The sequence below is a fragment of the Colletotrichum orchidophilum genome (genome assembly GCF_001831195.1).
Source record: "Colletotrichum orchidophilum strain IMI 309357 chromosome Unknown Scaffold_82.1, whole genome shotgun sequence".
In the NCBI taxonomy this organism is placed as follows: domain Eukaryota; kingdom Fungi; phylum Ascomycota; class Sordariomycetes; order Glomerellales; family Glomerellaceae; genus Colletotrichum; species Colletotrichum orchidophilum.
The window spans coordinates 204,518-232,114 of NW_019173038.1; the positions used below are offsets into that span (position 1 = coordinate 204,518).

The 27,597-nt window shown below is 54.9% G+C and overlaps 9 protein-coding genes across 9 annotated transcripts; 6 read left to right on the top strand and 3 right to left on the bottom strand.

The window, feature by feature from the left end:
- Window positions 1–129: 129 nt before the first annotated feature.
- On the top strand, window positions 130–1,833 carry CORC01_09241 (uncharacterized protein; the record flags this gene model as incomplete). The annotated part of the gene is made up of 1 exon (XM_022620870.1): window positions 130–1,833. One exon carries the CDS (start codon window positions 130–132, stop codon window positions 1,831–1,833), a length of 1,704 nt encoding a protein of 567 aa, XP_022472670.1.
- Window positions 1,834–2,149: 316 nt separating this feature from the next.
- Window positions 2,150–3,515, top strand: CORC01_09242 (uncharacterized protein; the record flags this gene model as incomplete). Its single annotated transcript, XM_022620871.1, has 4 exons — window positions 2,150–2,628; window positions 2,756–2,957; window positions 3,183–3,410; window positions 3,486–3,515. 4 exons carry the CDS (start codon window positions 2,150–2,152, stop codon window positions 3,513–3,515), a joined length of 939 nt encoding a protein of 312 aa, XP_022472671.1.
- Window positions 3,516–4,649: 1,134 nt separating this feature from the next.
- Window positions 4,650–5,345, bottom strand: CORC01_09243 (uncharacterized protein; the record flags this gene model as incomplete). The annotated part of the gene is made up of 1 exon (XM_022620872.1): window positions 4,650–5,345. One exon carries the CDS (start codon window positions 5,343–5,345, stop codon window positions 4,650–4,652), a length of 696 nt encoding a protein of 231 aa, XP_022472672.1.
- Window positions 5,346–6,711: 1,366 nt separating this feature from the next.
- On the bottom strand, window positions 6,712–7,497 carry CORC01_09244 (LamB/YcsF family protein; the record flags this gene model as incomplete). The annotated part of the gene is made up of 1 exon (XM_022620873.1): window positions 6,712–7,497. The coding sequence occupies one exon, from the start codon at window positions 7,495–7,497 to the stop codon at window positions 6,712–6,714; it is 786 nt and encodes a 261-aa protein (XP_022472673.1).
- A 764-nt stretch (window positions 7,498–8,261) lies between these two features.
- CORC01_09245 (urea carboxylase) lies at window positions 8,262–12,014 on the top strand (the record flags this gene model as incomplete). The annotated part of the gene is made up of 2 exons (XM_022620874.1): window positions 8,262–8,461; window positions 8,513–12,014. The coding sequence occupies 2 exons, from the start codon at window positions 8,262–8,264 to the stop codon at window positions 12,012–12,014; spliced, it is 3,702 nt and encodes a 1,233-aa protein (XP_022472674.1).
- A 1,619-nt stretch (window positions 12,015–13,633) lies between these two features.
- Window positions 13,634–15,860, top strand: CORC01_09246 (uncharacterized protein; the record flags this gene model as incomplete). Its single annotated transcript, XM_022620875.1, has 4 exons — window positions 13,634–13,849; window positions 13,993–14,928; window positions 14,981–15,261; window positions 15,314–15,860. 4 exons carry the CDS (start codon window positions 13,634–13,636, stop codon window positions 15,858–15,860), a joined length of 1,980 nt encoding a protein of 659 aa, XP_022472675.1.
- Window positions 15,861–17,657: 1,797 nt separating this feature from the next.
- On the top strand, window positions 17,658–19,867 carry CORC01_09247 (ABC transporter; the record flags this gene model as incomplete). The annotated part of the gene is made up of 6 exons (XM_022620876.1): window positions 17,658–17,895; window positions 17,948–18,426; window positions 18,492–18,939; window positions 18,995–19,074; window positions 19,137–19,187; window positions 19,244–19,867. 6 exons carry the CDS (start codon window positions 17,658–17,660, stop codon window positions 19,865–19,867), a joined length of 1,920 nt encoding a protein of 639 aa, XP_022472676.1.
- Window positions 19,868–20,657: 790 nt separating this feature from the next.
- On the bottom strand, window positions 20,658–24,158 carry CORC01_09248 (DNA polymerase family A; the record flags this gene model as incomplete). Its single annotated transcript, XM_022620877.1, has 1 exon — window positions 20,658–24,158. The coding sequence occupies one exon, from the start codon at window positions 24,156–24,158 to the stop codon at window positions 20,658–20,660; it is 3,501 nt and encodes a 1,166-aa protein (XP_022472677.1).
- Window positions 24,159–25,912: 1,754 nt separating this feature from the next.
- CORC01_09249 (uncharacterized protein) lies at window positions 25,913–27,456 on the top strand (the record flags this gene model as incomplete). The annotated part of the gene is made up of 3 exons (XM_022620878.1): window positions 25,913–25,967; window positions 26,080–27,216; window positions 27,269–27,456. 3 exons carry the CDS (start codon window positions 25,913–25,915, stop codon window positions 27,454–27,456), a joined length of 1,380 nt encoding a protein of 459 aa, XP_022472678.1.
- Between the last annotated feature and the right edge of the window lie 141 nt (window positions 27,457–27,597).

A 27,597-nucleotide genomic window follows, 5' to 3' on the forward strand; every position in this document is an offset into this window, starting at 1 on the left:
AACACCCGACATCCATCAACTCCCCCCCGCTGCCAACTTAGACACCTTCTTTTCTTTTCCTTCTCTTCTTCTTCTTCCTCCAAGCCTTAATCTATTTGTGTCTCAAAGGTACCCGAAAAGTTTCCTCCAATGACCTTGACAAACGACGACGTCTCGAACAAGGTTCGGGCCCTGCCCGATCTACGATCCCAACCCCCTCACCTGGCGGACGCACAGATCTCACGGCTGTGGCATGGGCCAAGAAGCACCGAGAAGCAGACGACTAAGAGTTGCCGCGGACTGGATGTTGTCCTGATCGTTCTGAGGCACCTTTTCAGTATTGTGCCGGAGAGTCGTAACGTCAATACTGCGGACAACCCGATCCTCGAGCTGGCATGGAAGGATATTGAAGACGAACGATATAAATCTCAGTCTGCCGAACTGAAATCAGAAGTTGTTGAGACTATTGCAGCCCGTATCGGCGTTCAAGACCCAAGTTTTGCGGATATATGCGAGTCGCACTTTTTGCAGGACACTCTCTGGAGCTTGCAGAACTACCTGCTCTGTGGCCCTCCCGAGTTCAGAACAGACTCGGGACGCTGGGCTCCTGAAGAGGTTCCAAACGCACATTTCCTTGCTTCGCGCAGTCTAGTCACCTGGTCCGGCAAGGAAGATCTGGTTGACTGCTTGGCGAAGATCTGGCGGAATTATTTATTCAGAGATGGAACTGTACATCACCTAACAGCAGAAAAGTACGCGCCATCCATCATCCGTGCTCTATACCATCCTCGCGGCGATTTCCCACGTCAAGAAAAAGACTTGATAAACTTCGACTGGCCCAATTTCCAGCACTATACGCTGGTCGCTGCGGTCTGGCTTCGTGGAACGCATGACGATGCAACTTCACATCTGGACTTTGTGCGGCTTTACTCGGCTCTACAAGCCGATGTCCTCCCGCAATTGTCGAGCAAGTATCGTGCAACCACTCCGGAGGACTTGGGACAGCCGGGCCGTTCTTACATGCTCTTCTACGGGGCTCGCGCTGCATCGGCCTTCCCAAAGTCCTATGCTCGGTGCCTACTTGATCAAAAAGATCGCATGATCAAGCAGGCGCTCGAGAATCACCCTCTTGTGCTCAGCACGGCGCATTGGGATGCACCGGCTCAAGGCTCGAATATTCCCGCCGTTCACCTCGTCGGCCACTTGGACAGCAACCTGCGCCCGTTTGCCGAAACCGGGACCTCGATTCAGATGGCGGCTCTGCAACAGGCACAAGATGCCACGGCCCAGACGCCGGCTTTGCAAGAGGCGCAGGGTAGCACGGCCCAGACGCCGGCTCTGCAACCGACGGGTCGCACGGCACATATCCTCAATCCTCAAGCAGGGCTAGGTATAACCACTCCGGTTGACATGTCCGGGAATGATTGGGACTTTACGAGTCCCCCATTCATTCCAAATTATGCCTCCAACATGCCAAAACACCATACGCAGCATTCAGACCACGCCTACCGTGGCGGCTGGAGGCTGGGCGGAACGGGTCGAGAGCGAGGCAACAGAAATGACCCTCACCCCTTATCGAACCCGAACCTGATGCCGGTCGCGGCAAGAGGCGGTTCAGGCCACTATTTAGGGTCACATAGACATTCCTTTGGTCATGGTCGTGCCAATAATGGCAATGAGAATGATCCCATGCATCAAACCAGCCGCCATCATGGCACCTTTTCCCCATTTGATGGTCCGTATAATGACGGCAGAAACGGCAGTGGGTCTGGTCAGGGCAATAGCTCTGGGCGTGGACGGGGCGGAGGACTGCAATTTCGCTATTTCGGAGGTCGAGAACCTCCAAGACGTTAGGTCATGGGAAGCTGAGGTTTTGCTCCCGGACGCATTGCGAATCACATAGCTTCGCTGAGTCTGAATTTACATTTTCTATTGTGTTCATGTATTTGCCTGATGGAGACCCGCGGTATCTTGGCATGATTATGTTGTTTGATTGGCCCTCTCTCGTCTAACTTCCAGCTTGTAAGTCACGTCCCGGGTGACCAGGTACCTAGGTATCCTACCCACCTTCCCTCGTAATCTCAGCGAGCATCCTCAGCCATTTTGACGACATGTCCAAGCACAGCTCGAACAACAAGAGACCCAAACGAAGCATCGAATCCGTGACACAATGGATCAAGTTATGGCAAAATTTCAGTTACACGTGGCGAAGGTGAATGATGAGGCCCCGACGTTTGACAAGCTCTTGGAAGAAATAACGCCTGCCGGTGACCAGGATGCTGCATTCACGGCGGTGAACAACTACGGCCAAGTCCGCTGCATACTCAGAGAGTGCTTGAACGCATTCGAAGAGCCCTGCCCACTACTCGTGACCCAGGCAAGCTCTGCCTATATCGCACGAACGCAGGATCTCGCACACAAGGTGGCTGTCTTGACGCGCACAGTCGCGAGCTCCGAAATGGACTCGCAACAATGTCAGGAAGGTGAGGTTGCCCAGCTAAAGCAGCAACTCCAGTCTGCACAGGAGCAGTGCGTCACCAAGTACCAGTCGATCACTGTCCTCCGGGAGCGAATCAGCATCCCGCTGCAAGAAGATAAATATATTCTTAACTCTGCCTTGCCCTGGGGCTCTTCGTACCATGACCACCAGTCTAGCCGGCTTCATCGTCTACCTGATCATAGATTAGAGTTGCCTTCATGACGAAGTCTTCCTGGAACTTTGGAAACCAGGCGACGAGGAAGGAGCACTGGTTCTCTAAAACACCTGACCTAGAAGGTCCTTGCTCGGACCACGTCCCCGGACAATTTCCCCTATCGACGCCGGGAATTTCTCGACATTCGACACCTATTACATTTCCCTGCGAAACTTCCCCCTCTTGCGGGTCAATTATTGCTGGGAACACGCCTTTCATGCTCCTCCATTTCTCTGCAAAACCCCGTCGCGCCTGATTCGTTGGTGGCCAGAGTCCGAGCAGCGGGTTAGCTGTCAGAAACGTGAGGCGGCCCGATCCGCACAAGCACGCGGACAATGCGGGTCCCATCTCACTCGGCTGGGCAAATATATGGGGACCCACTGGCTTGGTCTCACTTATCCTTTCTGGGAGGTATGTTTGGACTGAGAAGTAGGGTAGGTGATTATGGTACGGGTAGAATCAAGGAGCGCTGCGTTGCTCTCTGAGTTATCACATATCATACTGTCTGAGAAAAAGGGCGCCGGGGCCGTGGCCACCGCCGTTCGCCATGACGAAGATCAAGAGATCGTGGGGGCGAGAATTACGTTCCTGGAAGCCAACGTCAAAGTCATCAATGAAGCCATCGAGCAATACGACAAGCCAGTGATGGCGGTGATTCTTATCGTCAACAGCCTACACGAAAAACGCTACTTTTCTATCATCCTGGCCTTGGCTAGTCGCCCCAAGATGAGCATTGCAGTACGTAGCCTGGTAGGTGGAGAATGTAGGAGCGTTGCTCTTGGGATCTGTACACCAACCTAAGGACTAAAGTAGGTGCCGATCATGCCTAGCGGCCCCAGCTAAGGTATTCAAGGTACTGATCTGCACTGACCACGTGTTCGTGCGGATCGGCCCGGTGCCGCCTAGCTGCTTTTTAACGGCTGGTCGGCTGCTTGGACGTTGGCCACGACGGGAACAATAGATACGTGTACTGTCTCTCATCAAAAACATAATGCAGAGATCAGCAAGTGACGGCGTGTACTTTTTCTGTCGTTACAAAGGGGTTGAGATGCCAGATTATGCATCTCAGAAAGGCAGACGATTACATTCTCCTGAGTTGTGAGCACTGCCATGAATATTATTGCAATCGCCATCGTGATCTGTGCGACATGATTTCTTGCATGTTCCGAGAGTTGAATCGCGTTCGACATGCAGTTGAACAAAGATGGGGGTCGTCCGAGACACTGAGCACCTAAGACGACATCAGGCGCTCGTAAGTTCTCTTAAGCCACGACCACTTCTGGTAGGGCAACTCATCGAATTTTTCTTATAGTGTTGCTCAGAGTACTTTGTTTTGGTAAATATTTGGACATTACAAGCTTCGCAAAAAGTCGATTTCGCATCATGATGTTGTAGTGGCAGTCGATTTCATAGAGTGTATCGAAAATTGAGAAACTGGCCCACGCGGGTGCTGCTAAGCAACAGCCGGGTCGCGCTTGAAATGTATTATGATGAGGAAGGAAGCGTGGCGTCTACGCAGGTCTCCGGGTACTTCCTATGCTACGACATCTGCATATGGTCGCAAACATGTAACGAAGTCATAGATGTACAGGTTGACTCGGGAGAACAAATCATGACATGTCTGCAGACGAAACAAAAGAGTGCTGATTATGATTACATAACAGAAACTAACTAAATCCTGAAGGATGGATTTTCGACAATACCCTTTCCGCTTCTGATGTCGTTATTGAGTCAGACTCAAACTCCATGCCCTCCTTAGGATGTTAATCAGACTCCACCTCGTCCATCTCGACCCCCATATCCTTGACCACCAAAGCCCTGTGCATCGTATCGCTGAACGCCACGACCGCTGGCAGGGACCAGAGGAGCGCTCGGCATGAGTTGCTAGCTCTTCTGGCCCGCACCCTGGTGATTGGTCTGCTCCTGGCGAGTTTGTCCCTTCTACCGCAGGGGCCCTACATACCTCGCCTGTCGAGCCTACTTCTTCTCCTCGCGAACCTTCTTCTTTTCTTGAAGAGCCCTCTTTTTTTCTTGAAGAGATTTCTTCTCCCGGCGGACCTTCTTCTTCTCCTGACGGACCTTCTTCTTCTCCTGACGGGCCTTCTTCTCTTCCAGGCGGGCCTTCTTCTCCCGACGAACATTTTTCTTCTCTTGAAGAGCTTTCTTCTTCTCTTGAAGAGCCTTCTTCTCTTCCTGGCGAGCCTTCTCCTCCTCCTGGCGAGCCTTCTCCTCCTTCTGACGAGCCTCCTCCTGACGAGCCTCTTCCTCATGTTGCAGGTGCGAACGCTCTGTATACTCCGCCAGATGTCTCTTCTCCCAATCCATTTGTTCTTTTTCAGACTCGTTCATCAAATCCAACATTGTTTGGGAAGGCAATGTTGAACGGCGGGGCTGTTTCGTGGAGACCTTCACTTTTTCGGCTTCACTGTAGCTTTTGACATTCCAAATCTCCCCAACTCGGCGCTCAACCCCGTGTACCGTCGCCAAAATGTCAAGCTTCCTAACCTCGTGAGCCTTGTAACCGGAGAGGTCATAGTCGAGCTCGATGGTACGGGTACGGATAGCGCCTCGACGAAGGCCAGGAGGATTGCCGCCTTTCTCTCCAGCTTGCTCAGCCTCGTTATCATCTCCCCGCTTCCGCTTCTTCACCATTTGGGTGCCTTGGGAATCCATAACTGCCTTCTTTCTTTTGGTTGCGAACGTGTGCGTGTGTGCGTGTGGTGTGGTGGCGATGAGATGTGAGATTGTAAACAGAATCCAAGGTCGGTAATGTGGGTAGAGCAGGAACTTCGGGGGATTGGCCTTTCTTTCCTAGTTTTGTGTAAAATACATTCAACGCCTCGGCGAAGTTCTGCAAGAGGCCGTGGACTCGGGTTTGGCGGCGATATACTTCCCTCGCTGAGGCAGGAATGCAGGCACCCTAAGGACCTACCTTACCCCGCCTTGTCTGACGACGGTGGGAGAATCCTTCCTTCCAACCGCACTTACCCGGACAAAGATTTCCGTCGCAATGCACTACCTTATCTATCGAAGGTACCTACCTAAAGCCTGACTCTTAGATACATACAAGACCCCGCAAAATAATTCACCATCATTTCATAGCACCGTCAAACAACAATTCTTGCCAGCACATGACTAACATCTCGATATTGACTAGCTACTCTAAGACGAGCCCAAGAATACACTACAATAACGTTGACGCCAGCCATATTCATCGCCCTCGCATAAGCAGCACCTTGGCCTTCCTGACGAGGAGATACCAACCGCGCAATTGTAGTATAGTTTCCCGTCGTGTTGTACACGACCGTATGTTTGACCTCCACAGTCTGGTCAGGCGTAATTGCAGGCCCGACATCAGCAATGGTCCCCTACAAAGGCAAATCCCACACGATATTCAACTTTACCAGTCCCCGGAGGCGTATCGACTGTTGCGGCCTCCGTTCGCCAGAAGCTCAATAACCGGCTGAATACTTACCTCGCCGCTCGGCCGTCATCGGGCATAGCTGGACAGAGTTGTCGTCGGCGGAAATGGTGGACGAAGTGGCGTCTGGCGCAGACACTCGATCGTCCGCCCAGGCTACCAGGTCGCGGAGAGCTTGTTGATAGATGCCGTTGTACGGCAAAACAAGTTTGAGACGTTGCGGGAGACGTTCAAGACACCCGGGCCACCTCTCGACTTGGAGTTAGACACCAAATATGGCTTCACCAAACTGACCAGGACTTGGAAACTTTCCAGCCTGTAACCCAAACCACGAAATACTTACATAGATGCACGATTTGTATCTGGCAATACGGCTTGTGAGTTGACGATGGCAGAACATTGGGCATCGTGGAGTTTGGGGTCGGCGGGAATGTGCCGATGGACCATCGTACATACAGTACCCAAGTGTTCATTTACCCCAAACCTGCCAGTTGATGCAGCACGGCCACGTGGGTTTGACGTCGCTGAGACACATGCATGTCTTCATTATTTTTCATGACAATATCGGAATTCTTATGGCACTGTTTGAAGTATCATTGCAGTCATATTGAGATAACCCTATTTTGGAACCTCAGTGAACCTCTGCTTGTTCGCCTCGTCAACTGCCTTGCGCACACCCGTAACGTTCTGAAGCACCGTCGGATGGTCGGAATGCACACAGATGCTAAATGGCTTTCCCTCAAACCCAAAGCTAAAGACACCGCCGCTATTATCCTTGCCCTCGTCCTTGAGTGATGCAGACAAGGCTCTATTGTAACAGAGTTCTGGGGTGGCCACCTTGGACTGTGCCACCGGTATGAGCCTCCCTTCTGGAGAGTAATCAATGTCGACGTAGACTTCTCCTTGGAACGGGATACCCAGCTCATTGCACATGGCTTCTTGTCTGGCGTTTTGCGAGGCGTAGACCGGGATGTTGTCCCCGAACGTGGCGCATGCTTCCAGGACGGCCCTCATGATGGTCTCGTCCCTTTGCATGTAGAAGAAGAGCTCTCCGTGAGGCTTGATGTGGGACAGCTCGACGCCCTCCGAGTCAAGTATGGCCTTGAGGGCGCCGACCTGGTACAGCACCATGGCGTACATGTCCTTGGGGTCAATCTCAATCTTTCGGCGGCCGAAGCCGAACATGTCTTGCAGTCCCGGGTGCGCTCCGGCCTTGACGCCGTGCTTCTTGCACAAGCGAACGGTCTTGAGCATGATGGAAGGGTCGCCGGCGTGGTACCCGCACGCAATGTTGGCGGCGTCGATGTATGGCATCAGTTCCTCGTCCGGGCCCATCTTCCAGCGGCCGAAACCTTCGCCCATGTCGGCGTTGATCTCGTACTTGCGCGCCAGTCCCGAGGCCATTCTAAAGTGCTGGGATAAAAGGCGATGTCCGTGGGGAAATAAGCTTCGAAAAGCCGTCTGACGTAATGGGAGACGATGGAGTAGACGCGAAGGAGGCATCGTGTCTTTGCTGCCATAACGTCGTCTAATAAGACGTGAGTGCTTCAACGGTCGAGATGGATGGACCTCAGTTGGGGTAGCAATACCACCTAAGGTTTGGAGTTACTCCAAAGCAAAAGAAATCCAATTGGGGTAGGTAAGGTAGGGATTGGCGGTTTCGGCTGCGCTGGATCTGGTGGTCCTTATCACTGAACTCTGCTGACAGGGAGCTCCTGAGCAGTGTGTGCCTAGGTAGGTTCGTATTGTAACCCCATCAATCGTTGCGATGCGGGGTAGTTGCTGCGTCCACATTTCACAGGCCAACAACGTCAGGAGAGAAAAGAGGTCAATCATCTTACCAGAAATCAACCACCCCATGACCTCCACCCGACAAACTTTCATGCACTTCGCCGACGATCCCTTATCTCGAACCGACACTCCGGCATTGCTACTGGACGCGTTCCCCTCTCCTGGGTAGCTGTTGGGGTAACGACATGGAGAGGCAGTCAGGATAGCCACCGGCCCGGTGTGGGCGCGTCCCGTCTTCGAATCATCAAAATGCGGACCAACGGAATGGACTAATTGATATACTGGGGTCTTGTAACCCGGGCTTGCACAATTTGCTCCTCCACGCCCTCCAAATGCGTCCAAGTTGTTGCTGACTCTGTCGAAGCGTCAACGAAGTTATGGATTCCAGACCACTTCGGAGCATTAGGAAGGTCTTGGTGGCCAATCGTGGCGAGATTGCTGTCCGGTGCATCAAGGCCTGTCGTGAGCTCGGTGTCCACAGTGTTGCCATCTATACAGATGCCGACACAACCTCACTACATGCCTCTTTGGCGGACGAGGCGACTGCGCTGCATGGTAATGACACTTACACGGATGGGTGAGTAACCCCGATATGGCTTTACCACCATGCTTCTAACAACCGCATTAGCGACGCCATTTTGGAAATCTGCAGACGCACCGGAGCCGATGCTGTCTTCCCTGGATATGGCTTCCTCAGCGAGAATGCCGAGTTCGCCGATGCCGTCACGACCGCGGGCAAGGTCTTCATTGGCCCTTCGTCGGCTTCTATCAAGGCCATGGGTCTCAAGCATGAAGCGAGGGGCATTGCAGAAGTCGTCAAAGTTCCCGTCATCCCCGGAACTTCGTTGATCCCATCGACGAACGAAGCCATAGAGTGGGCCAAGAAGCTTGGTTTTCCGGTCATGCTAAAAGCCACTGGAGGAGGTGGCGGTATGGGCCTACAGATATGCTACGACGTCGACGATATCCCGAAAGCATTCGCCGCGGTTGAGAGTCGGGCAGGCGCTCTCTTCAAGAACAGCGGCGTTTTCTTGGAAAAGTACTACCCCCGGTCCCGACACATCGAGGTGCAAGTCTTTGGAAACGGCGAGGATGTCGTCGCATTCGGTGAGAGGGAATGTTCTCTCCAGCGACGTCACCAGAAAGTGATTGAAGAGTGCCCCAGCCCTTTTGTGGAGCGGACGCCAGGCCTCCGCGAAAAGATGCTTCAGGCGGCAGTCAAATATGCCTCCCAACTCAAGTACAAGAGTGCTGGCACCGTTGAGTTTTTGGTCGACGATGAAACGGCCGATTTCTTCTTTCTCGAGATGAACACGCGTCTCCAAGTCGAACATGGGATCACTGAGATGTGTCATGGCGTTGATTTGGTTCACCTGATGCTTCATCAAGCCGACTACGAGCGTAGCGGTCAGCTCGGCATTCCCTCGCAAGAGTTACGAAGTCTTCCGCAAGCAAAGCCAAACGGTGCGGCCATCGAGGTTCGAGTGTATGCTGAAGTGCCTCTGCTCGATTTTGCTCCCAGCCCGGGTCTTCTGCAACATGTCAGCTGGCCCCAAGGCGATGGCATCCGTATAGATACGTGGGTACAGAGCGGGCAGCAGATCACGCCACTTTACGACCCTCTAATCGCCAAGATAATGGTACACAGCAGCCACGGTCGAGCCGATGCGCAGAGAAAGATGCTCGCCGCCTTGGACCAAACAGCTTTGCAAGGCACACAGACGAACCTGCATTACCTGTCGCAGGTGCTACGTTCTGATGGGTTCACCAAAGGTGACACATTCACCTCTCTTCTGTCCACTTTCACGGCCGAGGTGTGCGCTGTACAAGTCCTCAACCCTGGAATCTTCACTACGATCCAGGATTACCCTGGGCGACCAACAATAGGACACGGCGTGCCTCCTGGCGGGCCAATGGATGATTTAAGCAGTCGAGCAGCAAACATTCTCGTCGGCAATGACCCTCGGGTCGAGGTCCTCGAGATAGCCATGTCTGGCCCGGAACTCCTATTCCATAAATCAGCCGTCGTGGCCGTATGTGGTGCCCAAGCGCCTCTCAGTGTTGACGGCAAGGACCTGCCGATGTGGTCCAGAATTATTGTGATGCAGGGACAAAAGCTCAAGGTTGGCGACGTCACTGGCGACGGTCTACGGACGTACCTTGCAATCAAAGGCGGCTTCCCGGACGTACCTCTCTACCTCGGTTCCAAGTCAACAGCACCAGAGCTCGTCTTTGGCGGTCTTCAGGGACGCAAGCTGCAGATCAATGATATCCTCGCGCTTGCCCCGGAGTCAGCCGAATGGGCAGCCGCAGCTACACACTTTTCGTTACCACGGAAGGCTGTTCCCGACTACAAATATTCGGAGATATGCTGCCTAAATGGTCCTTACGGCTCAGAAGACATTCTTACTGCCGAGGGCATGGCGGCAATTACCAATTCCAAATGGACCGTCAGCCATAACAGCAGCCGCAGCGGCATTCGACTGGAGGGGCCGCGGCTGAAATGGGCACGCACCAGCGGTGGGGGAGGCGGATCGCATCCGTCAAACGTCTTTGACTACGGTTATCCGAACGGCGGTGTCAACTGGACCGGAGAATATCCAATCATTTTCTCCCGCGACCGGCCGGACCTGGGCGGGTTTGCCTGCCCTGTCACCATCTGCTCGGCCGAGATGTGGAAAGTTGGTCAACTAAAGCCGGGCGATGGAGTCCGGTTGCGACTTGTGTCCTTTGATGATGCCATGAGGATCAAAAACACCAACGAGTCATACTTGAAGTCTTTGGGTGCTCTTGTGGATGGTAAAGAGACGGAAGTTTTGCCGCTCAAGATGGAATTCGGCTTCCGGACCACGACTTCAATATTGCACATGGCCAAGCCCAACGGCGATCATCCCCGCGTCACTTACAGGCAAGGTGGCGATACGTCCATCATTGTAGAGTATGGCCATCAAGTCGCGGATTTGCGCAACACTGTCTGCGTTCATATTCTCGAGGAAAAGCTTGCCGCGCGGGATCTTGCGAGTGCACGCTGCGAGCCGAACCTTGCGACACTCACAGTGCATTACGACCCGCTTCTGATATCTCAGTCCGAGCTGCTGCAGAGTCTGGTTGAAGAGGACGAGAGCATCGAAGAGATTGTCGGCATCAAAGTGCCCGTTCGCGAAGTCAACCTGCCGCTGTATGTAGACCACCCCACCATCACTGAAGCGACGGAACGATACATGGAAAGCGTCCGCCCCACTGCCGCCTACCTCCCGGATAACGTCGAGTATTTGCGGAAGAACAACGCGTTGGAAACTCGCCGCGATGTATTTGACTCGCTGCTGAAGACGCCCTGGCTCACAGTCGCCGTCGGCTTCTTCCTCGGAACCCCAGTCATGTTCCCGCTCGACCCTAAATACGTGTTCACGGGGCAGAAGTACAACCCCAACCGTGCATACACCCCGAGCGGCTCAGTCGCCCTCGGTGGCTCTCTACTGGTCGTATATCCTGTGGCATCGCCAGGGGGCTACCAGCTCATGGGCCGCACGTTGGGTACATGGGACATGATGGGCACACGACCCGGTTTCTCCCCGGCGCGACCTTGGTTGTTCAATCACTTCGACATTGTCAGGTTCCACGAGGTCTCCAGGGAGGATTTCGACCAAGTAGAGCGCGACTTTGAGGCCGGTAGATATGTATTTGACATTTCCGACGCGGCCATCAGCATGGACGATTACATTGCCAAGTTCGACGCCGCAGCCCGTGATCCCGCGCATCATGAATGGTGCCAGCGCCAGATCGCCGCGGCCAAGGAGATGGGAGAACTCGAACAGCAGCTTTTTGGAGAATGGACTGCCGCCAAGGCTGCGGATCTGTTGAAACAAAGCGAAGGCGACGGGGACGGAGCATCAGCAGACGCTGTGGCCATCGAGTCGCCCATGAATGCCAACGTTTGGAAAGTCCTGGTTGAAGTCGGGCAAATGCTTGAAGAAAAACAGACGGTGGCGATCTTGGAGGCGATGAAGATGGAGATCAAGGTGACTGTTCCCGATTCCCATGTGGGAGTGGTTGTGACGAAGATTGCAAAACCACCCGGGAGTGTCGTCAGCCCCGGAATGCCAATTGTAATGGGCAAGAAAGCTGCTTAGCTTATACCGCGTCTTTGAAACGATTTTTATCTGCAGGAATTTAGGCTGTACATTTCCAAATATGTCAACTTCTCTATTGCGACCCACGATTGCCGGGTATAATGTGACTCCATTGATCTTGGCACGGGAGGTTGACTTAGCCCAGGCCCGACGGGCCGCCGGTGTTGTAAGACCCACTTTCTCGGGGCCGACCGATTGCCATGCCGGACTCTAGGCCCCGCTGCCCATTGAGCGAATAGCAGCGCATTGAAAGAGTTGAATGAGGTAACTGATCATCCATTTCTTCCCTTTTCTTCACGACATAGACAGTCACACTACCACTTTTTGGATCTGGGAGCAACCTGGCACATCCCCAGCCAACCTATTTCCCCATTTTGGACCTGTCGGCCTGGCTGCGCATTTAACCCCAAAGGCTTTGGCATTTATCTCGAAGCGGGCGGCATTTCACTGGCCGGCCGCTGGCAATTCTTCATGCGTCACCAGGAAGCTGTAAACTATGCCACGTTGGAAACGGCTGGATATCGATGCTCTCCTCGCTCCCCTAGCTCATCTCGGGCTACTTCACCTATTAGGATGGAGAATGACGGGAATTTGACGTACTGCCGACTCCAGGCATCCAAACGCGTCAATGGGTATAAATGAAGTCAAGTCGTGTGACCAGGTAGTCTGTATCCAACTTCACTGCCGCATCTGCACATGTTAGTTCGTAAGGTCGATCGCGGGTCAAGCTGGAAGGTCATGGCGTCTGACCCGTGGTCTACAAGGCTGAGTCTTCATGAGGAGGCCGATATCCGCGGCCGGCGCTCAGCTGCAGGGACTGGCTGCCACCTTTTAGCGGTGGTGCCGACAGCCGCCCACCCTCCGCCGTGGGAGCGGCGCCTGGTTGCTCGGGTTGTATAAGTGGCTTTCAGACTCTCGATTCGGACCACATTGGAAATCATGGTGACTTCTGGATGCTATCCCCCTCTTTCCATTGCATCAAACGCAAGAGACACACACAGTGACCATCACGATATGCACCTGGCACTTCTAAGCTTCTGACTCTCTCTGCCCGGACCCGCTTCCCCGAACCCGGTCTCCACTCGACAAACATTTTACAATTACGGATACAACAACCACCACGCCACACACACGAGAGGAACAACAGTGCAAGCCACCAACAGCGATCTCATCCCTACCCGCATCCGTCCCGACTCCAACGGCAACACCAAAAAAAGGGTACCTAGCACACGACGCCTAAGCCACCGCAGCTTCGAGACTGGTCCAATTTGGTCCAGTTGGCCAGCCCCAGCTCGCGTGGAGAGGGGTCTCTTGTAGGGTCTAGGCACCTTTGACGGGTTCAACCCACCGCATCCGTGCGCCGCCGCCGCCGGGACGGCTCCCTCAATCTTGCTGCCTTTTGGGGGCCAAAGGTCACAAACATTCTGCTCTCGTTACGGACACTAATACGCCCTCTGCACCTTCTTTGTCACCGACCAAGCGTCTTCTTCCCTCCTGCAACCACCCCATCGCTGCCCGCCTTGCCGGAGTGTGTTCTGAGAACATCGACACATTCACAGTCGAGTACGAACCCTGGGAGCCCTCGGCAATCGCCCGCAACAACCGGAAGGGTGTTCGACATGCAATCCTCGCTGTCGCCCCAAGTCCCACCTCCTCCGGGGAGCACACACACCACACACAGCAACGGGTCCCCGAACCCGCTGATAATGGTGCCCGACTCGGAGTCGCCAGCCGAACGCGACTCGCCAAACGCACCCTCCTCGGCAACCAGTGATTCCCGATCCCAAGGTCAACAGCCTCCTGTTGTAGCAGTGCCCGCTGCATGTCTCGCATGCGTAAGTTGCACTTCCATGTCAGGCCCCGTCATCATCGTCTGTCGCCCGTCCCCATTGGCTCCGGCGGCGGCGGCGAGACGGGCACCACTACCCTCTTCGCGCGAGAGTGAGACTGAGACTGACCCAACCTTGTTCTGCAACAGCGCAGCAAGCATCTCAAGTGCGACGGCCAGAACCCGTGCTCGCGATGCGTGAGCTCGCAGTCGGAGTGCGTCTACGTCGCATCTCGGCGCGGCTACAAGGGCCCGAGGAGGAATAATACCGCCAATCCGAACAAGAGAGCGCGATCTTCGTCCCCCACTTCCACCGTAGGCGTCGGCGATAGCAGCTGTCCCCTGCTCATTGGCGCCAACGGCACTTCAGTACCCATGACGATGCAGAATGGAATGGCATTTCATACGCCGAGCACCGACTTTGCCGCGACGCCCAACTTCTCGAACCTGCAGCTGTACCGGTCTTTCGGTGCTGCCATCGGCTTCAACTCGACCCAGCTGGCCCTGGGTCAGTCTCAACCGGGTGTGCCTACACAAGTCCCCGTGCCTACCTTGGCTGAGCGATGTCTCGACTCCTTTTATCACCATTTCCATGCCTCGCACCCGTTTGTACTGCCCAAGGAATGGCTGCTTCGGATCATGAGAGACACCAACATGGAGCCTCTCCTGGCTGCCATTCGATGGGTTGGCGCTCTCTTCCTCGACGTGGGCCCTGCGCGGGCCGGTTTCCTGGATGAGGCCCTGCGTCTGGTCCAGGACCCAACGACTCGGCGGGACGGCTTCTTCTTGCAGGCCCTGATCCTGCTGATCGTAGGCATGGACGGCAGCTGTGAGCAGGAAGAGGCTCGAAATCTACTCGCTGATGCCGAGCGTATCGCCCTTGAACTCGGATTTAACACCCGTGAATATGCGACACAGTATGGGCGCGGCATCCCCGTGTTGGAGGAGAGCTGGCGTAGGACGTGGTGGGACTTATTCGTTGTAGACGGCATGGTGGCTGGCGTCCATCGTCAGACCAACTTTGTCCTCTTTGATGAACCCGCCGATGCCGCCCTCCCGTGCGAGGAGCACCAGTATATATCTGGAGTGAGTCGTTCAGCGTCTTGTGCCACGGCCAAAGGCTAACATTCTGGACCAGAGCATTCCACCACCTTTGACCCTAACGGATCTGGAAGACCAAGACTTCTCCGGAGACGACAGGCAATTTTCCTCGTTTGCATACCGCATCCTTGCGGGGCGCAACCTCGGAAAGTTCATGCGCGTCCCGCCAATATTCGGTCCTGACGATGAGAACCTTGCGCGCATCGAGGCCCTCCTGACCAACTGGAGGCTTCACCTGCCACTATCCAAGAAGGACGCACTGAACCAGAAGCTCCAGCTGGATGAGATGATATTCCAGGCTAGCATGATGACCCATGCGTACGTCTGACGCCCTATGGCATATGAGCAATACCAAACTGACGTGGCACAGAACATCCATCATGCTTCACCAACCGCACTCTCAGCTGGACTCCTCGCCGACGCGGTCTGTCACATCTTGCGCACCGCACCGACCAGTCCCATCCGGGGACTTGTTCAACTCGCACACGAACCACACAATTTCGTCGGCTGCCGAAATCAGCAAGATGATCACGCACCGCGTGCCTCTCCTTTCCCACACGCACTTCTTCACCTGCGTAGTGACACTATCCTCGATCGTCCACTTGAGCAAATGGGCACTATTCTTCATCCCTCACGATGATGACGACCTGCGACAGCAGATACGACTGAATATCGGCGCCCTCAACAAGCTCTCGGCAGTGTGGAAGGCGGCGGGCAACGCTTCAGGGCAAGTCAAGGGAGTTGCGCAGGAGATTTATCGATCGAAGAAGGCGTCACAGATCAACCCGGCCTACTGGCAGGGCTTCACGCAGGACGAGGTGATGAACAGCATCGCGGCGGACGAGACGATTATGAACGACATTGAGACTGGATTGAGTGGGATAACGATGCCGCCTCTCGACAACCTCCCTGGCTAGAGCCCGGGGCGGAGCATTGGTGTACGAATCAGGCTTTGGGGACATTGTCTGAAGCAACAGCAATTCTAGTAGGTTTGAGTGGTATTTAACGGCAGGGTGAGAAGACGAAGGGGCGTCGGTACGACATGCGGCCATTTGTTGATTTGATTAGCGATATACCAGCTCGGGAAGCGCGCCGAGCAGTGGGAGGCGTTTGGAATGGGTTGGTCGTGAGACAAATAGTCTTGTATGTATTGGCCTGAACGGCAAATATCTCTGCTCATACAATCTACGCGGCGGCATAAGCTCGATGCGAAATATTGGGTCCTTGATTATCAGATTTGCTGCCTTGTAATTCCAGCCAGCCAAGAACCACAGGCCCGCTTGTAGTCCAGTCACCAGGTAATGCGATGCCTGTCCATATGGCATAACGTGGGACTGGAGGATCTCGAAGACCAAGGGGTGCCCGCTTCCCCATTCTTTAAGCTAGTCCCCCATTTTAATTTACGACACCCTTGGAGAGTACAACCTAAAACCAGCCCTTTTACGCGGGTCAAAATGAGACCACTCCCTTCCCTCAAGACCGAGATTCTGATTCAACTGGTCCAATCGCTTCACCGAGCTCAGGTGCGGACACACAAGCCGGTACATGCACACCACCTGCAGGGTATCAAGCAGGTGTCTATTTTTTTGTTTGTGTGTGCGTCTCGATGTAAATTAGCGTGGACATCCCGTCGCCACTGCTCGGCGTCCACTTTGAAGCCGTCCGAACTCTCAATCCTTCTTCTCGGGGACCAGTTAATCTTCCTCCCCCTCGGTTTCCACGCTACTGAGTGCTAGAGATCGGACGTTTGCTGCTTCGGCTATCGGCAGGACCTCGTTTTGTGTATTCAATGTCACGGTAGCACTGGTTAGCGAAGGTGCGGGAGGAAGGGGCTGAATGCAACCGGCGCCGCGGCGGGAAGTCGCGGGGACCACCTTCAAAACCTCAGATGGTTTTTTCCCCCATCTCCCTTGAGACGGGGAGCTACGAATACAGCACAACACACCCACCTCGGCGCGGCTTGGAGATGGCCGCCCCCACGGCTACTGTATGATAGATGAAGGCCCCTCCAACGTCATTGTCAAGGGTTCCCGCGTCGGGACCCGGTTTCCAAAGGAGTCTTCCTATGGCTTTGCCGGGCATGCCGGTCCACACGCTCAGGTACAGCAGCAACCTCTTCCAGATTGATGGGACCCTCCAAATGAGATTAGATCTATTGTGTGGGACACGTGCAATCCATATGGGAAGAATGAGAGTGTCTGGTTTGTGGGGACTAGGTACGGGCAACCGTAAACTCGCTTGCTGTGTGTTTCTAGTGTGCTTGCGCCACACCCTTGACTCGGCACTTTGTCTTTGGGAAGGCCGTGGGGGAAGAGGGTGAGAGGGAGGGGCCTGGGAGCTAAAAGGGACATCTCACATCATGGTCGCCGATTACTAGCGCGACAGGAATGAAGCCTATTGTCTGGTTTAGCCTCAAACGGTCAACTCACAGCGGAACACAGGCAACGGCGGCCCTGGCGAGCCGTTAGACTACATGTTTGGGCGGATGTCGGTTCCCCAGATGAGGAATGAGAAGGAGGAAAGGTTCTAATAAAACATATGCTTCCTTCTCCTTGTTTTGCCGATGTGCTATAATTGTTTCCTTGGTACTCATATATCTCATATTTCGTTGTATTGTCTTTAGTACAACCCCCGGACTGCTCGTAAGCTTCCTAGATTCCTGTCAAAAACGATTTACAAGAGTCCCGTCGAAAATTCACGAGCACGTTGAAGCCATGGGGATTCGAGACAGCGACGCCTCGGGTGCGAAGAAGGAGCACACCAAGATGACGCAGGGCGACAACAATAGCTTCTTCGAGCACGATGTCGAGATGATGGGGTCCGTGGACGCCCATCTGCTCAATACCACCGTCCAGAACATTTCATGGGAGGGCACTGAGGTCACCGTCAAGGATAGAGTGACGAAGCAGCCCAAGAAGATTGTCAACCGCGTCGATGGGCTCGTGGAGGCCGGTAAGTCATGTACTCTTTGGAATCATACACCATACTGATACGCTGTAATCAGGCGAGATCTGCGCCTTCATGGGCCCCTCGGGCTGCGGCAAGACAACCCTGCTCAACGTCCTTGCCGGTCGGCCCACAAACGCATCCTCAGTCGGCGGCTCCGTGCTCGTCAACGGCGTGAAGCCCTCGCGCTCGCAGTTCCGCCAGATTAGCTGCTTCGTCGAGCAGGAGGACGCCCTCATCGGCTCCCTCACCGTCCGCGAGACCCTGCTCTTCACCTCGCGCCTGTCCAGCACGTCCTCGCTGCCCGCCGCCGAGCGCCTCGCGCGCATCGACGGCCTGCTCAACGCCTTTGGGCTCAACGAGCAGGCCAACACCATCATCGGGACGCCGATCCGCAAGGGCATCTCGGGCGGGCAGAAGAGGCGCGTCGGCGTGGCCAGCCAGCTCATCACGAGCCCCAAGATTATGTTCCTGGACGAGCCGACGAGCGGGTTGGATTCCGCGGCGAGCTTCGAGGTGATTAGTTACCTCAAGACCGTGGCCAAGAGGAGCAATGCAAGTCGAGCCCCCGCTCAGCTCAACTCAAAGCTAACACACGGCAGCTCATCGTCATCGCCTCCATCCACCAGCCCTCGACCTCGACCTTTAACCTCTTTGACAAGCTCCTCCTCCTCTCCGCCGGCAAGACGCACTACTTTGGCCCCGTCAACAACGTGGTCCCCCACTGCGAGTCCCTCGGCATGCCAATCCCCCTACAAGTGAACCCGGCCGAGCACGTACTCGAGATGGTCAACATGGACTTTGTAAAGGACAAGCGCGAGGCGGCGCAGAGGCTCGAGGCAATGCACGAGGCCTGGGAGGAGTCACGACCCGCCAAAGAGCTGCGGGCCGCCATCGTTGACACCGAGAAGCATAGCAACCCCATCGACGACGGCCAGTCAGAGAAGAAGCCCGGTTTGCCGAGTCTTGCGCTCACGTTGCTGCACCGCAGCTTCATCAAGAGTTACAGGGATGTCGTGGCGTACGGGATCCGGTTTGTCATGTACACTGGTGAGCTTTACAGAGTCTGGTTCGTGATGAGAGGGTTCGGTACTGACGAAATAAGGTCTTGCTATCATGATGGGTACGGTCTGGCTCCGCCTCTCTGCCGACCAAGAGTCCATTATCCCCTTGACCAATGCCATTGTAAGGATAGATATGAATACAACTCAAATCGGATTCCTTGGTTGTACTGACGAACATGCTAGTTCTTTGGCGGTGCTTTCATGAGCTTCATGGCAGTGGCCGCGGTGCCAAGTGTATGCAGAAACCTCCAACCACCCCTTTGCGACCATGACTGACAGAGCCACAACAGTTCCTCGAAGACCGCGACCAGTACGTAAAAGAGCACCAAAACGGCCTCTACGGCCCTACGGCCCTGCTCATCTCAAACTTCCTCATCGGCATCCCCTACCTCTTCCTCATCGCCCTCATCTTCTCCGTCATCTCCTACTGGCTCTCCAACTTCCGCCCGGCCGTCGACGCCTTCTTCATCTGGGTCCTCTGGCTCTTCCTCGACCTCTTGGCCGCAGAGTCCCTCGTGGTCTTCTTCGTCTCCCTCTTCCCCAACTTTGTCATCAGCCTCGCCCTCGTCGCCTTCGCCAACGGACTCTGGATGAGCGTCAACGGCTTCATGGTCTCCCCCACCATCCTCAACTCGTTTTACAAGTACGTCTTCCACTACTGGGACTACCAAAAATACGTCTTCGAGGGCATGATGCACAACGAGTTCGGCAAGCGGACGTATACCTGCGGCCAGGGGTGCCAGTGCATGTACCAGACCTCGCTCGCGAGCCAGTGCAAGATTGCCGGGCAGGGCGTGCTCGACACGTACGGGTACACGGAGAACCACTTGGGGAGGGACGTGGGCATTATACTTTCCATTGTCGTCGGCTACCGTATCGCGGCGTGGATCGTGTTGAAGGTAAGGTCAGGATGAACTAAGAAGCATCAACGCCGCTGGTCGGTTGCGCATGTGTGGTTGTAAGATGGGAGTGTACAAATGGAGTCGGATTTCTATTTTTTTTTTTCCCGGTACATTGTTCACACGGCTTGCAAAGGCCTGGTCTTGTGGTGTTATTTGGGGTGTTCTTCAGAGGAGGGAACTTAATAGCTTGTCTTGGGGCTTTTGGCGTTCGTTTGGCTTTGACCAGTACCGTTGTACCCATTAATCTGTACGTCTTGAAAAAAGAACAAATAGAAAAAAAATCCTTCAGCACAGGGGCAAAGATGTGGTGGTGTGTGAACGGGCTTATGCTGAAGGTTGGATGTTGCCACTACCTAGTTAGAAGGTCGTTAGGCCCCCGACCGCACTACGGACGTTTCGTTGAGCAGGGCATCGGGGATGGTTTTCTTGAGACAGCATGAAGCCAGCCGAATAAGCCTTGCGATCTGCGGAGCAGGAGTCTCAATTCGATCCATGGCCAGACAGTCAAAAACACAGCCCGGTAAACAGTATAGCAAGTAGACGTACGAAAACGAGTAATCCAGATCGTGGCAGCGGTAAAAACAGTTGTGATTGGTATAAGACATGTGATTGGTATCAGACATTGCAGACGAAAAGTCGCCGTTCCTCCAGATACAATTCAACGCCAGGCCCAGCATAAACACCGACTCGCTGCCCCCAATCAAACAAGCTCCAACTTTTACACCACCTGCGGTAGATAATACATAGTAGACAGGCGCCGTCCCGGCATTTACAAAACTTCGTACAATACCGCCAACTCATCTCATCTTACATTATAACTGGAGCTGGGCCCCGAACGGCCCACGCCCTTGTCCTTCTGCCACGTCGTCCACTTGCCCTTGCCGTCGAAGCGCGAAAACCTGTGTCCGAGCGCGTCTGATACGGTCATCGTCGGGACAAGCTTCGCGTCCGAATGGTACGGCAACACGCTGCGCTCCTTCTTGGTCCTGGGCGGTTTGGGCTTCTTCTCTTCCTGCGCCTTGAGCGCCTGTCTCCTGTCCTTGAGCACCTGGCTCAGCTCCATTTCGGAGCTGACAATCTGTGCCTTGAGGAAGAAGGGATCGGCCGACGCTGAGTCCTCCAGCGTATCCATGACGGGCGTGCGAGGCGTGTACTCGATTCCGTCAAATTTAGGCGCCTGGGAGGGGTCGGGCACGATCGCAGGATCGAGGCGGGCCTCGGCACCCTTGGAAAGCAGCGTGGTGATGTCGAGACTCTCTCCGTGAGGAATTGGTGTCTTGTGGCTCGGCGTGATGCAGTCCATGTCGACCTCCTTGCGGAGAACGTGGTCAATGTCAATGGCAGAGAAGTACGCCACCGACTGCGGCAGGTCGTGAATACCCACTTGCTGGGAAAACATGGCCCTGGTCCAGACGTTGGCCACCTGCAGCGCCATCGCGGCGCGGTACTTGTCGTGGTCTCTGACGAGGTATCGGATCTCGTCGTGGACGGTGATGGCGAGACGGGCGTCAATGTTGAACCGTCTAGTGAGGTAGTCCATGCTGACGATGAGGAGGTGGAGGTAGTCGACACCAGATGACTGAACGGCCCAATTGATGCGCGACGTCAGGTACCCGTTTTGATTGATGAATCTGCGCATCAACGCCTCCGTAATGCCGGCCCCCAGAACAAATGTCCGCGGTCGCTCCTGGGCGGCAAACTCTTCCAGCTTGTTGAACAAGAACGACTCGGTCCCGCCACGCCAGAACGGCCGCTTGCTGAGTACGGATCTATTGGTTTTGGTGCCCTTTGTCGTGGCGTACAGCTTGGACGCAGTCGCGTTCGTCTCCTGCTCAGACAGGTTCGGGTTGAACTGCCTCAACAGCTGGCCGGCAAACTTGAGGCCTGCACCATAGATGCGACCATAGTTGAAGACTTTGGCGTCGTTCCTCGTGATGCCGAGGATGCCTGCCGTCCGCGAGTGGAGATCTGTGCCAGCGGCCTTTGTGCCCTCTAGAGTCATGAATCCAATAGCGTTACCACCGTGCAGTCTGAACGTTGCGTCTCCGACCAGACTCGCAATCCACAGCTCTTCCGAGTCAACGTCAGCCCCGACGAAGCAGTAGCCCGGCGGTGCCTTCACCATCGACTTGAGCTCCGATCCGACTCTGTTTTTCTTTGCGTTACTCGCCGTGAGCCACGTGTTCTCAACAGCTCGTCTCGTAATAGTGCCCATGGGTATCACCTGGGGTAAAATATAGCCCTGAATGTCCTCGGGACTCTTCTTCTTGGAACTCGTCTTCTTGCCCTCGGCTGGCAGGTCGTCTTCGTACACCACCATTTGTGACCTTATGCGGTCACGAGCACTGATCCAGTACGAACACGACGCATTCATCTCCAGGGCCTCCTTGGCGTACGCATACTCTGACGACAACGTGCCCTTCTCAAAGTAAGCCAAGTAGCTCTTGGCCATCGGGTTAACACACCGTGCCGTGGGTCCGTCCTTGTGGGGCAGTTTAAAAAAGATGCCTTCTTCCTTGAGCAGTGCCGCGTCGCTCTCTGAATCAGAGAAGTCGCATTCGATCATTTGCTTTTGCTCGTAGGCCGTCGCTTCGCTATACGCCACTCTGAACGTCCAGCCGTACTTGTCCGACCAGAATAGCGGGTGATTATCCCACGCGAGCTTGAGCAGGATAGGCGCGATGCGGGTTCGTACGGAGATGGCCATGGGCGCATCGTTCTTTGGGAACAGGTCTTTGTACCACTGTGGCATGCCTGGCTTCTTCTGTCTCGCGGCTGGTCGGGGGGGGTCATTTTTCTTTTTCCCCTTGACCATCTTGATTTCCTGGCCAGACCAGTCCAGCTGCTTCAGCCATGGATCGTTGCTCCATTTTCCGGGGTCGTCTTTGATGAGGAGAGCCTGCTCGGTAAGCCCGATCAGACGCTCCTGTACGGCATCAGAGAGCTCTCGATAGGTGGCCTCGGCGTTGTGGATATAGGCGTCCCACGTCTTGTTGACGGGCAGAATGACGGATGAAAGGTGTCGCAACGCCGCGAAGCTGACGGGATGGGGGCAGGTGTCCAAGAAGTTGGGAAACACAATCTGATATACCCTGTGAGTGATTGCCACATCCGCAGCACAGTAGTCGAGTAGGTTGTCCAACTTGCTCAGCACGCCATCCCGGTCGAGGGAGCCGAATTCGTCGCGAACGGCCTTGTCAATAGTGACGTCGAGATGAAATTTGGCCACATCGCGGAGCGAGTTGACCGAGCTTCGTTCCACCCACAGCTCCTCCTCCTCTTGCCGCAGTGCGGTGTTGCCTAAGAGCTCCGCGAGCTGCACGTCGTCTGTTTCGCTCGCGATTTTATCTCGTAGTTCCCTACTCTTTTTGTGCTTCATCCACGTCGGTCTCTGCTGCGAGCACATGCCATTCACAGCCACGTGAAGCGACATGGTATCCAGAAAAGAGTTGCGAGTCTGTTTCACGTCGTACTCTTCCAATATCCTCGCCCTGTCATACCCAACATTGTGTCCCACTATTATACGCTCCTTGGTCGGGTCGCCCAGTGGTATCAGATGCCGATCAGACTTGGTCTCGCCCAAGAGCCAAGGGGACAGCCAGGCATACCATGCCGTCGGGCTCGAGGCACAAGCCATGACGGCAAACGAACTCTCCTTCCACATAACTTCGGTATCAAAACAGAGCATCTTTTCATCGGGCGCATCGACTGCCTCGGTTCGGCCATCGGGGTAGTACTTAGTCCAGCCACTCTGATGAATCCATTTTCGCGGCTTCGGAGGTGCACTCGCCCGCGCAAACTGTTTCGCAAAAGAAAGGTATGGCTCGGCACAATCGACGGCCAGCTTGTGGAAGTGCTCGTCTAGTGTTCGTCCTTGAAGCTCAGGTAGATCGAAGGCGATGGGCTCGCTGTTGTCCGTGTTCTTGCCGAGCAGGTCGTGTCGGCGCAAGTGGTCCTTGGATAGCTCAACAAGTTCTGGAGGCGGCGGGGCGTTTCCATCGGGGAATAGCTGTTTATATACATGGGCGCTGAGGTGCTGCACCCCAATGTCGTTGAAACGCGGTTGCGATGGGACTGTAGATATCAGCGAATGGCCTGGCAGGCATCTAGACGGGCGCATGTTCATACTAGCCAGGGTCTGCTGTAATCCCCGAATGCCTTCGGTCTTGGAGGCATCTGAAGCGATGGCAGATTGCCACCGAACGTGTAAGCGCCATGCGAGGCGACGGGAAGCATGGTGTCGAGCTAAGCGGACGAAGCTTGCGGTCGAACTCCTCAGGACATGGTTTGCGATCTCAACCATCGCTGGGTTGGCCGTGCGGCATGCCGCAGTGATTGTTTATTAAATGCGTATTGTCGATGCGTGGTCGCGAAACATAACCTGGATGCGAGGTGAAGGATGTGCAGGAGCTGAATGTGTGACGCTGAACGAGCGACGCACGACGAGGCCAGCCGAAAAATCGAAAGTTGCCGTCACCACTGAGATAGGCGTCGCGATAGGGGGCGGCAGCGGGGCGGAAGAGGGGCGCGTTATTACCTTAGCTTGGGTCCCTGTGCTGCCGCAGGGATCGCAGCCAATCGGCATCGTTGGGATTGCCTGCTTTGCTCAGCTCACCTGGTCATCCCCACCTTTCGAGCTTCAAGGGTCTCCCGCCTGCCTGGGCCGTGGAAAGCGACCGTGGAAAGCGACCTTGAGGCACCAGACGGTTCCAACTTTCGGAGACACTTGGATTCAGTATGGGGAGTTCTGTTCGATACACTCTTGTCATCGCTTCAGTAGACCCGATCGAAGTCATTGTCGCGTGCTATCGAGTCCGTTTTCAAGCGCGTTTTCAACGCATCAGTTCTGTGGAATTTACCACCCGAGCCGATCCAGATCACCGTGCACGATCATTGGGGTGTACAATGTAATTGTTTTCCAGGCTTTGACCAAACAGCGTGAGAGCAACTATGACCATCCGTGGTTGGATTCATTGTTGAGATGCCTGTCCCGATTGCAGTTCATCATGGCTCGATGCGCTGAAATGGTGCAAAAATGGCGCAATAGCCTGAGAGCATTGAAGTGAAGCGTCAGGTTCTTACATCCGGCATTTGGCCAATTTGGCGGATTCCTAGGGTAATGGCCGCCCTTCGCCCCCCGCTCTCTCGGCACTGTGGGTCAGATACCTCCGGCCCGGTCCGGCAGTCTCGATTCTTTACACGGGGCTTTCAGTACTTTTCTTTCCAAAGGGGAGACATGCATCTGGATTTCCCACAATGCTGTTGTTTTGCCGACTGAATCAGGTACGAATCCTCCACTTTTCCTGCTGATGGGACTGAGGGAGCAAACACTTGGCTGCTGTGCCGTGTGCAACGACGAACTGGTATCAGCAGGACAGAGTCGGGGTCGCTAATGTCCGGTTCAAATGGCGGCATAGCGACCACCTGTGTGCTGTGTCGCGTTTGCCGAACCACCTAGTCTGAGCCAATTTGGAACCTGCCTCAGTTCAGCAACGCAAATGAACCAGGGCGCCGTGTGAGAGCTGACCGACAATGGCTGCTGCACGTAGCCTGCCGTCTTGTACGACGCCGGGATCGGCCTAGAACCCAAAGCAGAGGCAGGCACAAGAGGAGAGTGCCACCTTTGTCGTCTCTTTTCTTTTTCGGGTCGTGTTTTCTTCTCTGGCCTCTGACGAACCGAGCGCTGCGTATGCCACTTGACGCAATCGGGAATCCCGAGGCAGAAACGCATCCTGATCCGAGGACATGTAATTTTTTTCCCCTTGGCGGGTCCAGACAAAAAGTGTCATGGCCCAAGAGTGAGGTGCGTTAAAAAAGTGTCCGTCGCCACCAGTGTCCCTGCAAGAGAGGACTGCTGACCTGATTCATTCACGGCCGCAGTTGCCGCTGTTACTCGAACATCGTAGAGCAATTGCCCGTCCGCAGCAACTGGTCAGCAACAAATCAATCGCCGAACCCGCGCCTAAACCCCGAAACTACGACACTAGCAAGCACGTCCAACCGTCATCCCGCCTTCTTCTTCGGTCCCCTCCACCACCTTTCTTTCGTCACGTCGACATGGCCAAGGACCCCTTTGTCGACCACCATTCTCCCTTCAGCGGATACTTGTCAGGTAATTAGCTGCCTCCTTGCACAGTTTGCATCATTGTCTATCAATTACTGCCTTTTTTGGGACCCCGGATGCCTCGTCTCTGACTTTGACTATTGTTCCTCTTGCGCTGCAGACGACCGGCGCTTCCTCATTCCTCCCATGCCGGGCCTCATCCCGTTTCTACCCACGCCTCCTCTGCCGCAGCCGACACGAACTGCTTCAGGTCGATCCGTGAACCACCTCCCCGGCGTGGACTGGGGTGCTGCTCGAGGCGGCAGCAGTCAGGCACCCATCGAGCTCGACGACGACTCAGAACCCACAGCGGCTCCGACTTCAGGGTCCCCAAACGCCACCCGCACTCAGCAACAGCAACAACTGCGCCCTAACAACCACGCCGTCAACCCCTGGGGAATATTGACACCGGACAACACCCAGCAGGGTCAGGACCAACAAGCTCTACCCTCGTTTTCAGACTTCGCCGCCAACCTGGATCTTCCACAGTTCGACGCGACTGCGCTATTCCCTAACGGCGCCCCGCAGACGCCAGGCCACGAGCTAAACAGTGACGAGTACCTCTCGGCACTGGTCGATGGGAACTTTTCCTCGCCATCCTCATACCCCCAACAACCTCTGGCCTTTTCAGCCACCCACCAAGCGAATCAGTCTTCGAACCTACAAAATCCTCCCCGCTGCTGTCCTTCTGACACGGCGCTACGATCAAGCCGCTTCTTCGACAGAAACAGCGGCAATAGTACTCCCGCCACGGCACCGATAGGACGAGTGCCGACGGGACGCGCTGCATTTTTTGAGGGCGAGGTGGAAGAGTCGCTTTTCGTTAGCTCAGACGACGAACAACCACCAGCCACGATGCCTGTACAGACGCGCCGGAGAGCCTCCACGATACTCAGTTCCGATCACGACCCCGAGCCGGAGGAGATCGCACCACCCGCAGCGCGGAAGAGAGCAGCGCCGTCATCTGCGCCGTCTCGAACAACCGCCGCTCCTAAAAGACGGCGCACATCACAACCCCAGGCCACGCGCACTCAGACAACGCCCAATGCCCTAGTTATAGATGAAGATCCCTTTGGCGAGGAAAAGGAAGAATCGAAGAAGGGAAAAGAGAAGGATGAAGACATTATTGATCTGGCAGGCTCTAATGAAGCGCCAGAGGAGATGAAGGTGCCCAAGGAGGACAACAGGGTCAAGCTCTCAGCCTTTCAGTGTGTCATTTGCATGGACGATGCCACCGCGTTGACAGTGACACACTGCGGTACGTGGAAACATGGGCTCTTACCCGGGGACGTTGTACTAACGCTGTCCAGGTCATCTATTTTGCTCCGAGTGCCTACATTCTGCTTTAAATGTCGACGCTACCAAAAACAAGTGCCCAATTTGCCGACAAAAGGTCGAAACCAAGGACCGAAGCGAGTACACAAGCAAGACCAAGGGCTTCTGGCCTCTGGAGCTGAAGCTGATGACGGCAAGTCGTAAGGGGAAACAGCGTGCATGACGACTTTTTTTTTTTTTTCCAACAGCACATAATATTTCTCCAAAGCCCGGGTCAATCTTCGAGTCACGGGCAGTACATCCGTTTTGGCGAACACACGGAAAAGGGGGGCATCAGGGTGGTTTCAGCATTTACAGTGCGTTT